Raw genomic sequence first — 18636 nt, 5'->3', positions numbered from 1 at the left:
GTACAAAAAAATTTAATCTAATATAATCAAAATTATCTACTTGATGTTCAATGATGTGTTCCAGTTCTTCTTTGATCAGAAATTTCTTCCTTCTCCATAGATTGGAGAGGTAAACTATATTTTGTTCTTCTAATTCATTTATAATATTACTCTTTATATATAAATCATGATCACATTTGAATCTTATATTTCGATAGTTCCTGTCATACTAGTTTCTAATTTTTCTAGCAGTTTTTGTCAAATAGTGAGTTTTTATCTCTAAAGCTGGGGTCTTTTGATTTGTCAAACTCTAGATTATCATAGTCATTGAATAATTTGTCCTGTAAACCTAACTTATTCTTCTAATTAACTATTCTATTTCTTAGACAGTATCAAATAGTTTTAATAACCACTATTTTATAATATAGTTGTACGTCTGGCACAGCTAGGTCACCTTCACTGACATTTTTTTTCAATAATTCCCTTGAAATGCTTGACCTTTTGTTTTTCCAGATTAACTTTGTTATTTTTTTTCTAGATCTGTAAAATAATTTCTTGGGAGTTTAATTGGTTTTGAACTAAATAAGTAGATTAATTTAGGCTTTATTGTCATTTTTATTATATTCACTCAGCTTACACATGAGAACTTGATATTTTTCCAATTCAAATCTGACTTTATTTGTGTGAAAAATGTTTTATATACGTCCTGACTTTGCCTTGGCAGGTAGACCCTCAAATATTTTATATTGCTGACAATTATTTTAAATGGGATTTCTTTTTGTATCTATTGATTTCGGACTTTCTTGGTAATATATTAAATGGTGATGATTTATGTGGATTTATTCTGAATCCTGTAATTTTGCTAAAGTTGCAAATTTTTTTTTTAGTAGTTTTTAAGTTGATTCTCCAGGGTTTTCTAAGTATACCATCATATCATCTGAAAAGAATGAAAATTTGGTTTCCTCATTATATACTCTAATTCGTTTAATCTCTTTTTTCTTTTCTTATTGACAAAGCTAGCATTTCTAATACAATACTGAATAGTAATAATAATAGTGGGCAACCTTGTTTCACCCTTGATCTAACTGGGAATGGTTCTAATTTGTCTGCATTGCATATGATGCTTACTGATGGTTTTAAATAGATATTACTGATCATTTTAAGGAAAACTCCATTTATTCCAATATTAGCTAGTGTTTTTAATAGGAATGGGTGTTGGATTTTATCAAGTGCCTTTTCTGAAACTATTGAGATAATCATATGGTTTTTGTTAGTTTAGTTATTGATATAGTGAATTATGCTAATAGTTTGCTAATATTTTGCTAGTTCTGCATTCCTAGTATAACTCCTACTTATTAATGGTGCTTTGGAATAACATTCTGTAATCTTTTTGTTACATATTATTTAATATTTTTGTATCATAAAAGAAAATTGATAGGACTACTTTTTCCCTATTTTTTTTTTCTTTTACGTAGATTGCAAGATACTGGAATAAATTGATCTTTAAATGTTTGGTAAAATTTACATGTAAATCCATCTGGTCCTTTAGATTTTTTTCTTAGGGAATTGATTAATAGCTTGTTCAAATTAACTAAAGGTTCATCTACTTTTTGTGTTTTTTTTCATAAAACCAACTATTTGTTTTAGTTATTAATTTATAGTTTTCTTACTTTCAGTTTTATTAATCTTCCCTTTTATTTTCAGAATTTCAAATTTGTATTTAATTGTTTTTTTATTATAACTTTTTATTGACAAAACATATGCATGGTAATTTTTCAACATTGATCCTTGCAAAAAACTTCTGTTCCAACTTTTGCCCTCTTTTCCTCTCCCCTCTCCCCTAGATGGCAGTAGTCCCATACATGTTAAATTATGTTGAAGTATATGTTAAATACAATATATGCATACATATTTATGAAGTTATCTTGCTGCACAAATAAAATCAGCCTGAGAAAGAAGGTAAAAATAACCTGAGAAGAAAAACAAAAATGCAAGCAAGCAATAACAGAGTCAAAATGCTATGTTGTGATCCACACTCATTCTCCAGTGTTCTTTCACTGAGTGTAGCTGGTTCTTTTATTATTATTATTATTATTATTATTATTATTATTATTATTATTATTATTATTATTATAGCTTTTTATTTATAAGATGTATGCATGAGTAATTTTTCAGCACTGGTAATTGCAAAACCTTTTGTTCCAATTTTTCCCCTCCTTCCCTGCTACCCCTCTCCCAGATGCCAGGTAAACCAATACATGTAAAATATGTTAAAGTATATGTTAAATACAATATACGTATACATATCCATATAGCTATTTTGCTGCACAAGAAGAATCAGACTTTGAAATAATGTACAATTAACTTGCCAAGAAAATAAAAAATGCAGGTGGACAAAAGTAGAGGGATTAGGAATGCTATATAGTAGTTCACACTCATTTCCCAGAGTTCTTTCACTGAGTGTAGCTGATTCTATTCATTATTGTACAAATGGTAGTTGGTTCTGTTTAATTTGTTATTTTTCTAGCATTTTTAATTGCAAGACCAATTCACTGATTCTCTTTCTCTATTTTGTGCAAGTAAGCATTTAGAGATATAAAATTTCCTCTAATTAATACTTTGTCTCCATCCCACAAATTTTGGCATGTTTTCTCATTGTTGTCATTCTGTTGGATGAAATTATTGATAGTGTCTTGATTTGTTATTTCATCTGCTCATACTTTAGAATTTTATTATGTAGTTTCCAATTAATTTTTATCTATTTTCTCCTGGCCTTTTTATTACATGTAATTTTTATTGCATAATGATTTGGAAAACATGGATTTACTATTTCTGCCTTTCTGACTTTAATTTTGAGGGTTTTGTGCCCTAATACATGGTTAGTTTTTGTATAGATTCCATGTCCTTCTGAGAAAAAAAAAAGTATATTTCTTTCTCCAGTTTTCTCCAAAGATTTATCATCCTTAACTTTTCTAGGATTCGATTTATCTCCTTAACTTCTTTCTTTGTTATGGTCTAGAACTTGAAGCAAGGTGCTAAGCCACTGATAGAGACCATGCTTATGTACTTTGTTCACACCTTTAAAGGAGTTCACATCTTTAGAGGGTATATATCAAGAAGAAATTCACAAGTTAAAAAGATTCACAAGTCGAGGAGATTCACAAGTTGGCAAAACTATAAGAAAGAAGCTCTCAGGGCCAGACCCACAAGCCTGCAAAAACCCACAAGCCCACTCTCTGGGAGGAGGAGTCAAAATTCATTCCAACTTTGTGCTTACTGGTGACATTTGGAGAGGGTTCTTGGAACCAAGAAGAGGAATAGGCCTCTAAGAAAGCTAACTGGGCCCAGGAAAAGAGACAAGACTTTGAAGGAGAAAATAAAGAAAATAAAAAATAAGTAAATAAAGACTTTAGCTCCTGGCTGCATTTGGGATTATTGAACAGAACTGAAAATAAGGCTGCCTGCAGAAGCTCCAGAAGAAAGACAGAGAGAACAACTGTACCAGGAGAGTGTCTACAGTGCACTGGGTTGGAGTCTATACCGCCCCCAGCCCAACTGGGCCAGCTGGGCCAAAACACAAAGGTACAAAAGGCTCACTGAGGAAAATAATTCCTTAAAAGCTAGAATTGAGCAAATGAAAGTAAGGACTTTATGAGAATTTAAAATACAATAAAGCAAAACCAAAAAAAAAAAAAAATAGAATAAATGTGAAATATCTCATTGGAAAAACAACTGACCTGGAAAATAGATCCAGGAAAGAAAATTTACAAAATGTTTGGTCTACCTGAAAGCCACAATCAAAAAAGAGCTAGGACATCATATTTCAAGAAATGGTTAAGGAAAACTGTTATGAAATTCTTGAAACAGAGGGTAAAATAGAAATTGAAAGAATCAACCAATCACCTCCTGAAAGATATCCCCAAAGCAAAAACTCCCAGGAACATTATAGCCAAATTTCTGAACTCCCAGGTTGAGGAGAAAATATTGCAAGCTTCCAGAAACAAACCCAGCAAAACTGAGGATAATTCATAAAAGGAAAAAGTAGTCATTCAGTAAAACAAAGGATTTTCAAGCAATCATGATGAAAACACCAGAACTGAATGAAAATTTTGATTTTCAAATACAGGCCACTGGAGACACAAAAGGATGTAATCAGGAAAGTGATATAAGGGACTTAGTAAGTTTTATCTGTTTACATTCCTACATGAGAGGATGGTTGTAACTAATTAGAACTTTCTTATTATTATGGCAGTTAAAAGGAGTATATATATATATATATATAGACAGAGTGCATGGTTATAATTTAAATATAAAAGGAGATATATATATATATATATATATATATATATATATATATATATATGTATATATATATATATATATTAAATGATGAAATTAAAGAATGAGAGAGGAATGGACTGGAAGAAAGGGAAAGAGAGAAATGGAATGATGCAAGTTATCTAAAAAAGCTCTCATCATAATTGGCTCAAATAGGAAATAACATACATACTCAATGGATTTTACCCTGCAGAAAAATAAGAAAGGAATACAATATGGAAGGGGGAGATGAATGATAAAAGAGAGGCCATATTGGGAGTGGTCAATAACAAAATACTTTTAAGGAGGGACAGGATGAAAGGAGAAAGAGATAAGTGGGGGGAAATACAATTTGCAATAGCAAATGCAAAAAAAAAAATGAAGCAATTGAAGCATATTTCTCTGGATGGAATATTATGGTTCTCTGGGAAATGATGCTCTCAGACAAAAAACAGAACAAAACAAAACAAAACAAACAAACAAAAAACCCTTGAAAATCCTTCATGAACAAAGTGAAATATGTTGTATACAAAGTAAAAGCAATGTTCTGGAATGATCATTTGTACATTACTTTGTTTTTCTCAGTTGTACAATCATCCATATCTTATCTGAAGGATTTATGAAGAAAAATCTTATCTATACCCAGAAAACAAACTAATTCTGTCTTATTACAGATCAAAGAATTCTCTATTTCTATCTCTCTTTATTTTTAACTTAATTTTTCATGAGGGTTTTTATTTTCATTAGGGTGGAGGAAATCTATGTTTTTCTTCACAATTTGACTTTTTAAAAAATATTGTACATAACTTCACATGTGGTTTCTTAATTGTGGGTGGGGATAAGGTAGATTACCTAGAATTTAAAAATCCTGAAAACAAGTTTTAAAAAAAAATTGTTTTGAACTTAACTAGGGAAAAATATTAAATAAAAAAGGAAAAAAAAAGCATTCAAAGAACAGAATAAGAAAGAAAGTTATTAGAATTTTGTTAGAAACACATAGGAAAATTCTGTTCTTTAGAAATTCCATTAAAATTTTAAAGTAACATGTCAAATCAATAGTAGCAAAAATATCACCAAAGGTTGTAAAATATTTTATGTTCATTATCTCATGGGAGCTTTAATATCCAGTGGGATAAGTACTACTACTTACTCCATAAAAGTCACACAAAAACAGCATTGACCTTACATTTTTTGTATAAGAATCTAAGAAGCCACCTAATTCATCACATGGTTTCTCTAACACTTAAGGTAATCTACTTTTCCCAGATGGCTATTTGTAATTGTAAGACAATCAAAAAATCACAGCACTTATAGTCAATATATTAACCCCATTTATAAGGGGTTATATAAGGCTAAGAGAAACAATAGAAAAGTACTTTCAGAGTACATGCTAATGTACATGCTAATGATCAGAATGATAAGAGAATAATTCCTGGTCTCCAGATAACATTGAAACTGCTAGAACTCCAAAAAATAAACAAACAACAACAACAAAATAATAAAAACAAAAACAAAAACAAAATGCAGCTGCTAGACTTCTTGTTTATTTGTTGTTGTTGTTTAATCTTTTTAGTCCAATTCTTCCTTATCTCAATTTCAGGTTTTCTTGGCAAAAATACTGGAGTGATTTACCATTTTCTTTGCCAGCTAACTTGCCCAGGTCATATCTTTTTACAATGGAACAAAAATATCTCAGCTGAAGGGAAGCTTGGCCATTAAATAAATGTCCTTTTATTGCACACGTCTTCTTGAAAACAAAGTTTATGATAGTAAAAACTCTGGAATGAACCAGTCTATACACAACCCTTCCTAACTAACAAGAAAGAAGTAAAATACCAAAGATCACTTTTAAGGACAGTAGTGCAGTATTCAAAGTTGTCTATATACCCTATATCTTTTCCCAGAAATCTAGTAGTTTTATGATACCCCATAGCTAATCTAGTTCTTCATGATTTAGAAAACTTTTATCAATGTTGGTTAGCCATGAGCTTAGCAACTAGAAGAAGAAATGGCTATTTTTTATGATGGATACATAAGCAGAGGCATATTGATTATTTTATATTTGTATTATTTAGCAGAATCTCAATTGTATAGGATTTTTACTTAAAATGATAACTTGGTTAGTACAAAATTACATGTTGAAAAGCATTCTTATATTTTGACACTGTATTTGACTACAATTGTTACATAAATGTTCATTGAACTACAATACTATAAAAAAGAGAAAATTATTGTGACAGATTCAATATTCTATTTTTATAAATCACTTTGTCTTGCTGTCTTTGAGCATAAATTTTCAAGAAATTGCAATTCGTTAAAAAACAAAATTCTTCCTCTCAAAAAATGTTGTTCAAATATTAGCTAGCCTAAAATGTGGATTAATAAGAAATATAAATGTCAGTCCTCCAAATTTCTATAGAGAAATATAGGGCTTTATAGCCTATAATTGACATGTGTTTAACATTTTAAGGCTGAAATATGCTTTTCATATATTATATCATAATGTTTTGTTTGGATGGAGCCTGCATTTCTTTACCTTATCCGTAAATACCTGTAAATACCTTTTAGGTATTTGACTCTTAGGACAGCAATGGTTAAAAAGCATCTCATGAATTCAAATTCTTATCAATGATGCTAGAAATATAATCTTGTCACTGAAATCAGATATTGAGGAAAATTTATTAAAGAATAATATTAAGGAATCATCTTAACATTTCTAGCCAGAAACAGGTTTCATTCCTCCTTGGGAAGAGGTAGCACTGCCTACAGAAATAGGAGAAACTTTATATTTGCTAGTTTGGAACAGCCTTTTCCTTCAGAAAACAGATTGGTCCATTTCTTTTGGGTTAAAGTCTTTCTGATCTGCCCACCACATGTTTCCCCTAAATATGCATAAACATATTCCCCCTCCCTCATCATATAACTCATGTTCAAATGGTAGAAAACTCCTCCTACCTGTTGTGCATGCAGTTCAATATTCAATTAGCCTATTAAATAGGTGCAATAGTGATTTGCCCAAGTCCTGTCATTGACCCCAACTATTTTAGGCTGGATCAGCTATTATGTGAAGTTTGTGTTTTTCTCAAAACCACAAGTTTCTTTCTGATTGGCTGAATCCACTTGTGCCTTGCTAGCCCTTCCTTGTTTGCTCAAGGCTTTTATTGATCATTTAATTATTCCATGAAATCTTAACATTCCTTATCCTGAAAACTTTTTGGTCAGTGTTACCCTCTATCCCACGCTACCTTAAAGCTTGCAACACTGTAGAAACCCAACTTTTCAGCATTTCCCACAATGATCAAAAAATATGACTTGGTTTAGAAAATCTCCCCACTAAATACATTGGCTGTATTGTATTTTCAGATGGCTACCCTAAGGAAGAAATGATTTATAGATGGAGGAAAAATTCAGTGGAAGCTGCTGATCAGAAATCATGGCGACTTTATCAGTTTGACTTCATGGGCCTCAGGAACACATCTGAAATTGTAAAAACTTCTGCTGGTAGGTACTAGATTCAATAAATCATAACCAAAATCTCCTTATTTCCATGGTTAACTATTCTCTAAAATACCTTTGTCTTGACATTTTGGGGGTATTTTGTTAACTATGTAAGGACAAGTATGACAACCGTCTTGTTTTAAAATGCATTACACAATAACAATGGGCATAAAAGTAAAAGGGAAAAAAAAGTTAACTATCTCAAATATTTTTCTAAAATTTACCCAAACATTTTGTGTTATGTATGTATATATTTATATATGTATTGCCCCAGAGACCAAATTTTGCTTTGAATGTATTAATTTATTTTTATATATCATTGTGTGGGCAGAGACTTAATCTAGGATTACTCTTGAACAGTCTTGTAAAACATTTTTATTTAGGGAAATTATCATCACTATTGATGTAAACATGCATATTTCTACATACAGTATAAGGAATAAGGACAAATTATTTAACAGATTTTTTTAAATACCAAGAAAAAACATTAAGTTCAGATTACTAGGAAGGAGGAGACAGTTAAGTAATTTGTTTAACTTCTTGAGTTTGAAAATATTTCTTTCCTCTTTGTACTTTTTTTAAAGTTTTTGAAACATACACTAATTAGGTTATGCCATGTTATTATTGAACTGTGAAATGAGGCATGTAATAAGTTGAATAGGAAGTCACTGGTATCCAACATTGCCTTATGGTAACTGTCATCCCTTCTTCAATGATTCTAAGTTTTCTCAAGTGTGAAGATAACTCGGTAGCATTAAAAGTTTAATGTATACCTGTGATTTAGTATCAAGTGTCAAGTGACTGAGGAAATTTGTGATGGTAAAAAAATTTGTTCTGAACTTAGAAATGCTTTTAAATGAATTTGTATTGTGCTTATCACAATGCCTATATATATGAATATGAATATATGTATAGATATATGAAAAATAGTAATTAGGGAAGTTTAGCTCAAAGAGGTTGGGGACTATGAGTAACTATGAAAAATGCTTTCTAGAAAGTAACAGAAAGTTTGATAACCATATCATCATGGAAGTGGTAAGTGGCATGATTTGTGCTTTAATGTTAATACAGTGAGAAGTTTTAAAGAATGGAAGTGGAGAAATTAATTGACATTTGCATTTTAATTTTGACTTATTTAAAGAAATTCTATGGAAATAGAATAAAACTTTATAGAGGTCTGCTGCCAGTTATGAAACTGCATTTATAATGAATATTTGAATAATTGAAATACAAGTTTTCACTAATATACTGTTGTTAAAATAGCAAACTTTGGAGGAGTCACATGATTTTGGAAAGAGTGATATAAAACAAGAAAATTTACGTTTATTAAACTATGAACTAGAGCTTAGTTTCCTTGTTAATGTTCCTTGATAGAATTGATATCAAATAATGATAAATGGTGTTTATTCAAAGACAAACCTAAGTTGAATAAATAGGCAAATAAGGATGACAAGAACAAAAAAGGTTAAAAATGTAATCTACTATGTCTTTGCACTTAAGGGAAATGAGAATAAATAATTAAGATGTTGATTTGTTCTTATTAGATTAGTACTCTAAGCATAGATGGAATGCAAAAGACACCATAATGACTTCCCATTGGGAGCTTACCAATGGTCTTGAAACTTGCTTCTGAATCCTAATATGTGATTTCTCTGTGGCCTTAGGGTATTAAGATTCAGATTATGGAGTAAACTTTCAGATTGCTTTCTTAAAGACATTGATCTACCACAGTGGTTGACAGATGAATCTAGTTTACTTCAATTTCCCTTTATTGTTTCCATTTTGTTCACCTAAATCATAAGCTCTTAATTTTTTTTTTAATCTACATACAAAGGAATGAAAAGAAAGAGAAGTTCTAAGTAGCAAACAAAACCATAGAATCATAGAAGTGTATATGTGAGGAGGGGATGATATAGTGCAATTGTAAACAGTTCTACAAATCTTTCTTTTCATTCCCTCCTGTAAGCTGACTCTTCTTACTGCCATCAGTATATTTTGGTTGCTTCTATGCCACACAATTATTCTGACCTGAGGGTGGTACATGGGCTTTTTAGCAGTCATTTTAATTGTTCAAGGACCTATTATTTTTTTACATTTAGATTTGTGTGAATTACAGGAATTCAGCAAAGTGGGAAGTTAGGATTCTAGTCCTAAGGAAACTTTAAAGGAATTTAGAAGATGATGATAATAAACTTCCTATATATAATAATAAAACCTTGATATTAAATCAGAATATAAGTGAAATGGGATGTTGTCAACATGAGGCTAAAATGATTAGAATCCCTACAGTGCAATAGCATAAAAATAAAAATCATCAGGACCTTTCTATTAAAAATAGGAAAATTATTGAACACTCTGGAAGAAAATATTCTTAGTTAAACATTTTATACTATATTCCATGATAAATTCAAAATGGATAAGTGACCTGAACAGTAGAGATAATATAATCAATCGGAGGAGGATGTCATATATTAATCAGATAATAAAAGTTTGAGGTCTAAAACATATAGATAATTGACAGAAATATATGAGACCAAAAGCCACTTTTCAATTGACAGATAGTCAAAAGACATGCCCAAACTGGCATGCACAAGTTGCATTTTTTTGGCCAAGAATTGCAAACTAATAATAATCATATAAAGGAATGTTTAGTATTAATCATCTATTAATTCTTACTAGTGAGTGAAACACCATTCAAAATCTCAAACCCAGTAATGATGATAAAAGACAGGAAGAGGCATTATTGGAAATGTTGAGGGAAAGAAGTAAAAATGCCAGTATTGGTGGGTTGTGATGATACTATTATTTTAAAAAGCACTTAATTGGTCAAATAAAGTGACTAAAATTTCTATACCTTCTGACCCAAAGATTCTATTGCTAGGCTAGGTCTATATGCCAAGGAAGTTTTTGGCAAAATGGAGGGCTGGCCCCATATACATCAACAACATAATTTTTATAGCAACACCTTTTGTGAAAAGTAAGAACTTGAAACAATATAGATGCCTATTGAATGGGGAATAGCTAAATTAATTTTGTTACTTGAATGTAATAGAATATTATGTATAAGAAGCATGAAAAGACTTTCACAAAGTGAAGTAATTAGGGCCAGGAAAACATATGAAATGCCTACTAAAATATAAATGAAACAGCTACTCCAAATCAATCAAAACTCAATGATGAGAAATGATAAAGGGAAAGGAAAGGCAAGGCAACAAACATTTATTAAGACCCTACTCTATGTCAGACACTATGCTAAGTGCTTTACACGTATTATAACCTTTAAGTCTTACAACAACTCTTTATGGTAACTGCTATCATTATCTCCATTTTAGAATTGTGAAAACTGAAGCAGACAAAGGTAAAGTGATTTGTCCATAATTAAAGATGCTTTTTTTTTCTTTTTAAACTCAGATCTTCCTTACTCCAAGTCCATTGCGCTATTTGCTAGAACCATTTATCTGCCTTTATAAAGACCAAATTTAACCTTAAATAATATATATGATAGTATTCCATGGCACTTCCCTTTATAGAATTCAGAGACCAAAATTATAAAACACTGCATGTAACCAGATTTTAAAAATATTTTTATCAGTATTTGTGATTTTTTTCTTCTTAAAAAAGTTTTTTTGAGAAGGAATTGTGCTGTCTTCTGAGAATATCTTAGAAAGGCAATCTTTAATGGATATTTTGCTAGCAAAAAACATATAGGTAGATGCTTATTTTGAATTAAGCAACAATCAATATCAAATGCTGAAAAATACTAACAGCAGATCTATAAAGTGTAAATCTTTTTTTTTTTTTTTTTTTTGTGAAAAAAGGTTTCTTTGATATTAGGAATGGTTCTGTAGGAATGGGAAGAGACAAATATTGGAGAAATCTAGATAATGTAGAAAAATATGTATCAATGAAAATTTATTTTTTAAAAGGAAAAACAAAGGGTATATTCCAAGTGTAGGAACTCTCAGTGGATTTCTAGAATCACCTGATGTAGATTACCTTAAGTACTTAATTAAGTCTACCTCATATGCAAATAAGCCTTCTCTATGATTTATTGATCCCCCAAATTGGAACTTAATCAAACAGTGTATCTGTATTTTATTTGGTATTTGCCTTGCTAAAAATAAAGAATATTCCTATAATATTGTTTTGAAAATATCTAATGTCATATATCAAATTTGTTAAATGTATGTTGCTTCAAATGACATATAGCAAAAAGATAACTATAAAAGTTAAAGTAAAATTTTGGTGGCAGAAATAAACTATCAGGAACAAAAAAAAAAAAAAAAAAAGAATCCCTACAGTGTCTGAATAATGTGATGTGTTCTTTATCAGTACGCAGCCATACCCAGCATAAAATCAGGTGTCAATTGTGAAGATATTTATTTAATGAATATGCATGAAACACAATTGTTTACTAAATGTCTCTAGCTTTTTCAGAGTTTTGGTAGCTGACTCCCACTGTGTTCTGATGGTGCATCAGAGAATGAATGTCAAATGATTTTTTTAGGCAAATGTTTTCATTGTTTTTCATCTTCTAACTCAGAGTAGTGAAAATATGTACTTGATTTCATTATTTGGAATAGTTTAAAACAATTCATGACTATCATGTCATTGATCCTTAAACCTACATGTGGTAAATACAGTGGTCCTCAAACTTTTTAAATAGGGGCCAGTTCACTATCCCTCAGACTGTTGGAGGGCCAAACTATAGTAAAAACAAAAACTCACACTCTGTCTCTGCCCATCAGCCCATTTGCTATAACCCTGCAGGCCACATAAATGTCCTCAGTGGGATGCATCTGGCCCATGGGTTGTAGTTTGAGAACCCCTGATACAGGATGATCATAATTATTATATTTATATTTTTTTCCTGTTTCAATATGGACTGTTGTATTTACATGTCTCTCAGATAAAAGGAAATTCATATTCAGAATCAGAATATTTTACATATATCTAATCTCAGAATTTGCTGGCAATTTCAGATTTTATAGTCTAGGCAGGAAGATACTTTGGGAGATAGATGAACAACTTTAAGGCACTAGGGAATCTACATATTTATATAAATTAGGATAGTTCCAAGATCAATTTAAAAAAGAGAGGATGTCTAAAGGAAGTTAGAATTTCAAATAAAGTAGAAAATACAACATGTCCCATATCCTGTGACTTATTGTTGGTTAATGACATCAATTAGAAGCATAATTTTTATGCTTGCCCAAATAATTTATTTTATGGCCTGGCACAAGGGATAGAACATTGGACCTGAAGTCAGGAAGATCTGAGTTCAAATATCTTTTTAGACATTTACTGGTTTAATGACCATGAATAAGTCATTTTCCTTAGCTTCAGTATTCTTACTGAGAGCACAACATAGAGTAGTATGAGAATAAAATGTGGTAATATATTTTCAAATTTCTCAGTACCATATAAACCTTAAGGCATTAAACAGACAGATAATATTGTTAGTGTTACTTTGATGAATCTATGATTTCATCAAAGTGGGTTCTTTCTCCAGTTACATGTCTTTCATGCTTTCTCATAAAATATGACTTACCTATAAATTTGCCATAAGGGCTTTGCTGATTGTACAAGAGATTTTCTTCTGATTCTCTTGACATTTCCCTGCATCAGAGGAGCACATGTACTATCCCATGGTCATCATATACTCTATGAATTTAATTGATATCACATTTGATTCATTACTCTATTGCCAATGATGTAAATGGTATTTCAATTTCCTCATTTTGTGTGATTTAAAGGAAAGAAAAATGTATTTGCAGTGAGAGAACCTGAATTTTATTCCTTGCTCTGTTAAATGCTCCCTGGGCAATAAAAAAAAATAAATAAATTGTCATCATCAGTCCAGTCTACACTAGCCCAGGGCTCATTTATTCATAAAAATTCATAAAATTAAAAATCGTAAAATTCAGATATGAATCCTAAAATTCTTAAACATTTTAAATAAAACTATTTCTTAAAGAAAACAAAGAAATATATTCATAGGTCTAGCCTTATATGTACATATATATATATATATATATATATATGAAATATACATATTTTATGATGTGAAACATGTTAGAAAGTCATTCATTATCACAAAACTTTTTTTTTTCATTTACGTATCCATAATATATGATGGTATACTGTTATTCATTCACTTCAACTAAGTAATTCCACCCTGAGTCTTTTAGTATGTCAGAATATTTTCTTTATCCATAAGAAGAGGGTAAAGATAAAATTTTCTACTCTGCAGTTTTGCCTTACATTGACTTTGATGGAAACTTACAATGGCTGCATTATTTCAATGACCTCATTATAATTCCTAATCTTTACAAATAGATGCATTTTAACTCTTTAAATAATTTATTTAAAATTTAAATACAAAAGAAAAAAAGGCATTGCTATGTACATAGCAGAACTCAAAAAAGGATTCAAAATAAAAAGCAATAACTTTCCTTTTCAAGAAAGCTTATATGATACAAATACACATTGTGTTCAGAACTGTCTTTTCTTTGCTTCCTGTTTTTTTTGTTTGTTTGTTTTGTTTTCTGTGTATTTGTGAAATTTATTCTCCCCCTCTCCTCCAAGAAAACTACAGTTAAGTCTGGATATACATAGATAGATAGATATAGATAGACATATTATATAGATATATTATATAGACAAGCTATATATACATATACATATACATATATACATGCAAATAATGTACATGCATGTATGGATATCTATAATCATACACATGTATATTTTTCATATACATCTATGTAAGACTGTACTATGATTACCCATTTTTGCTGCAGGTAGATAACACCTTCCTTTAGAAATTAAATTCTTTCCATGTTTTTCTAAATTAACCAACTCAGATAGATATATCTTTAAAAAATAGAGGATTTGATATGCCATTTATCCTTCTAGTAAGGCATACTGGAACAATTATCCCTGGCCCTATTTCTTTTTTTTTTATTTTTTAAAGCTTTTTTATTTTCAAAACAGATGCATAATGTTCAACATTCACTCTTGTAAAACCATGTTTTCCAATTTTTTTTTTCCTATCCCCTTATCTAGATGGCAAGTAATCCAATATATGTTAAACATGTGCAATTCTTCTATACATATTTCCACAATTATCATGTTGCCCAAGAAAAAGCAGATCAAAAAGGAAAAAAATAAGAAAAAAATAAATGCAAAAAAACAACAATGTGAAAATACTATGTTGTGATCCACACTCATTCCTTACAGTCTTATCTCTGGGTACAGATGGCTCTCTCCATTACAAGACCATTGAAACTGCCCTGACCCTATTCTGAAAAGGCATTTTATTTTGCTAGATGAATCAAGCCTCTGGAGTGAATTAGGAAATTAGTATGTAGGGGAAAAATGGTAGATGCAGCTGCTGTTAAGATAATACTGAGTCATGTATTGACTTGAACTCACTTCTGGTCTCCCCTGCCAAATTCCCCTCAAGCTATAGATTTCCCTTGTATATCATATCTTTCCTTTCTTTTTCCTCTTTAGAACTACTCTTAATAATTAATTTGACCAAATTTATTCTACATAAATATTGGGGAGTAGAGAACAAAAAGTGCTACTGACCTGCATCTTATATTTCATACCTTTGTAGGGCAAGGAGCATGACAAATAAACTTCTTGCAACTGCTCCTTAGTAGAGTAGATTTGGTTAACTAAATGACACAGTGGAAAATTAGTGCTGGACCTGGAGTCAAGAAGACTAATTTTCACAAGTTCAAAACGGATTTCAAATATTTATCTATGTAAGCCTGAACAAATCATTTCAACTTGTTTGTTTCAGTTTCTTCATCTGTTAAATGAAACAGAGAAGGAAACACCAAACCACTCTGGTTTCTTTGCTAGGAAAATTCCAAACGGGGTGATAGAAATTTGTACATGACTAAAATGACTAAATAACAAAAAGGATGGCCTTGTCACTTACTCACTTACTACCTGTAGCTCATACTAAGCCTTTTATCTCAAAAAGGTTTAAATATTTCCCATATGAAATTAAAGTGATATTTTCCATTTTATACAAATAATTTTCCTAAATCAACCTCTTAAGTTGGGCCTTATTTCAAAGAGGAATAAAACTGAGGCCAAGAAAGGTAAAATAATTTGCCCCTATAATTAGTAACAGAAATAGCATATGTACTCAATGCTTTTGGTTTCAATCCAGTTATCTTTCAGGGTAAGCTAACTGGCCATGAGCCAGAAACCATAGCATAAGTGCTAGAAGTAAATAGATACTTTCCTTCCCTGGCAATGAAATTAAAAGATGCTCTGGTTGTTACAAATGTATCAGTAGCCATATTCTCTCTAGTGTTTTTGTTCACATTGCATGCACTAAAGAATTAGTTGTTGACTTTCATTGAAATGCCAAATTTTTAAGCACTTTTTTTTTCCTCTCCCATCTCTGAAATCTGAAAAACATATATGGAAGTCAATTTGCTTCCATTCAGTGAAGCATTTTCAGATTTTCCTTAATAGAATGGAGCAAAAAGACATGGTAACACTATCTCCCACAAGCTTCTTGTAATATATTGGAAAACTGTGAAGTAACACATTGACTTTTCTTAATAAATAGTTTGGCCCATCAAATGAGCTGACATCACTTCATTTAATGAGAAGGACTGTAGCAAGGCACTATTCTGAGATTTTTATCTTGAAGACAAATAGTAATACATCACTAAAGATGGTTAAAATAGTTCCATTAGCAAGAGATCTGAAAATAGTTCTTTTGGCTTTCATCATATCAGTCTGGAATGCAATCTGGGTAATAAATCAAAGTTTCTGTCTTCCAGTTTGTAGGGAAGAAAATAGCAATAGAATCTTGGTTCAGAAAAGTTCTAAAAAATCAATCTGCTTTAATTTATTTAGTTAAGTCAGTCCTCTCTAATTTTCAGAGAGAGACTTGATGAAAAAGAAACCCAAATCTACAACATCTAGATGATCCCACAACTACCAACACAATTGTATATCCCCTGGTGCTAAGGCCATTAAAAAAAAAAAAAAAAAAAAAAAAACTTTGTGACTTTGGAGCCATGTTCCTCTATTTGTTGTTGACCTATGTAACACTTTATTAGGTACAATGAGAGACATCATCTATTTTACTTAACACAAAACCCCCTTCTTTTAGAGGTGATGGTCTGAAGGGGACATAAAACTGAAATTCATGTAACTGAAGACTCTGAGAGTTAAAAACAAAACACAGTAAGAGAGAAAAGATTTTTAGGTTCTGGTCCTCCTGATGCCATTGGTCTTCAAGAAAGAAAGACAAACAGCAACAAAGAATGAATATTGGTTTAATAGGTGAGAAGAGAGGAAAGGAGATTATTCTAGGGATTAAGAATAACATGAAAAAAATAATGAAGTATACTAGCAAAGTGGTATTATGGAGTGGGAGAGTTGCTCACAGTTTGTCTGGAGGACACTAAAATGAAATTATCTTGAAAATGCAGCAGATTGTTAATGGCTTTGATGCCAAGACAAAGCATTTGACAGGCAAGACTATAGGAGCAATTGAAGTTTTATTTTGTTTTGTTTTGTTTAATTGTATTATAGTTTATAAATTTAAAAAATTATTTAAAATGTAAATACATAATGATAAAAATTGCTATATACACATTATAATATGAGAGGATTCAATAGATTTTTTAAAAATTTCATTTTAACGAAAACTATATAGTAAAGACTATGCATTGTTTTCAATGCTGCCTAGTTTGAATTTTTTGTTTTTGTTTTGTTGCTTCCTTATAGGTTTTCTTACTGAATTTTTTTTTAAAGATAATTAACAGGAGCATATCTAGGCAATAAAAACATTATTCTGGCAGTTGCTTGAAGGATTATTCAAAGTGGAGAGAATAAAGATAGGAAGAACTGTAAGTAAGCTATAGCAATAATATAGGTCAATGGTAATGAGATTCTGTACTAAGGTGGTGACAGTAGCAATAGATAGGAGGGAACTGATTTGACAGATGTTGCAGAGATAGAGTTGACAGGACCTGATAACTGCTTGTATATGAAATATGAGTATAAAGAAAGAGTAAAACTTATGCCAAGATTTTGAACATGAAATATTGGATATATGGTACCACTGGGAAAAATAATGAAATAGAAAGCAATAGTTTTAGGGGAAAAGATAAGGTGAATTTATGATATATTGACTTTGAGTTATTTATAGGATATTCAAGTAGATATGTCTTGTAAGCAACTGGATTTCCAAAAAGAGGTGAAAAAAAAAAGTGAACTGCTTTTAGGAGTCATTATCATAAAGGTGATGCTTGAAAATATTAACTAGACATAACATGTGACAAATTCATTTTCACAAAAACCAATCACAGCTTTTTTTTTGTTTTGTTTTGTGCCAAAATTCTCAAACTTTGTTTATCACACAAGACATCCCCTGGGAAATGCACAATAGAGAGGAACACTGAAACAGGCAAAAAAGTGAGACAGGAACTGCAGATTATTGAATTTCATGTTCCTCCTGCACAAAGAGGTTATATCTAGCTCATAGTTCTCCTTTCAAAAACAAACAAAAACAACTATATAGTGGCTGTAAGATGAGGCAGTTCTCCAAAATTCTTTGCTTCTACTACTTGCTGCTGAACATATTTCTTTGCTCTGTCTAAATCAGGTAATAATCATTGACCAATAAGTGGATCAGCTTGTTTCCTGAATCAACCTTCTATTCTATCTTACATTCCATTCAAAAACTAACAGCAGTTTTATGATTTGGAAGCATTCTATAGCACTAAAATAAAGGGTATCTAAATCACATGTATTCATTCTTGACAATTACTGAATCAAATAACTCCTGAAAGTTTT

At 30.8% G+C, this 18636-nt stretch overlaps 1 protein-coding gene across 1 annotated transcript in view; it reads left to right on the top strand.

Annotated features, from left to right (window-relative positions):
• Nucleotides 1–18636, top strand: part of GABRG3 (gamma-aminobutyric acid type A receptor subunit gamma3) — a 942413-nt gene that overhangs the window by 755846 nt on the left and 167931 nt on the right. Inside the window, exon 6 of the mRNA XM_074300313.1 lies at nucleotides 7660–7797. Within this exon, the coding sequence (XP_074156414.1) occupies nucleotides 7660–7797 (138 nt within the window). The remainder of the gene's footprint in view (nucleotides 1–7659; nucleotides 7798–18636) is intronic.

This window comes from Sminthopsis crassicaudata, chromosome 3 (assembly GCF_048593235.1).
Source record: "Sminthopsis crassicaudata isolate SCR6 chromosome 3, ASM4859323v1, whole genome shotgun sequence".
Taxonomy (NCBI): Eukaryota; Metazoa; Chordata; class Mammalia; order Dasyuromorphia; family Dasyuridae; genus Sminthopsis; species Sminthopsis crassicaudata.
Note: the sequence above shows the minus strand (reverse complement) of the source record. Positions and strands in the feature narration are given on the sequence as shown.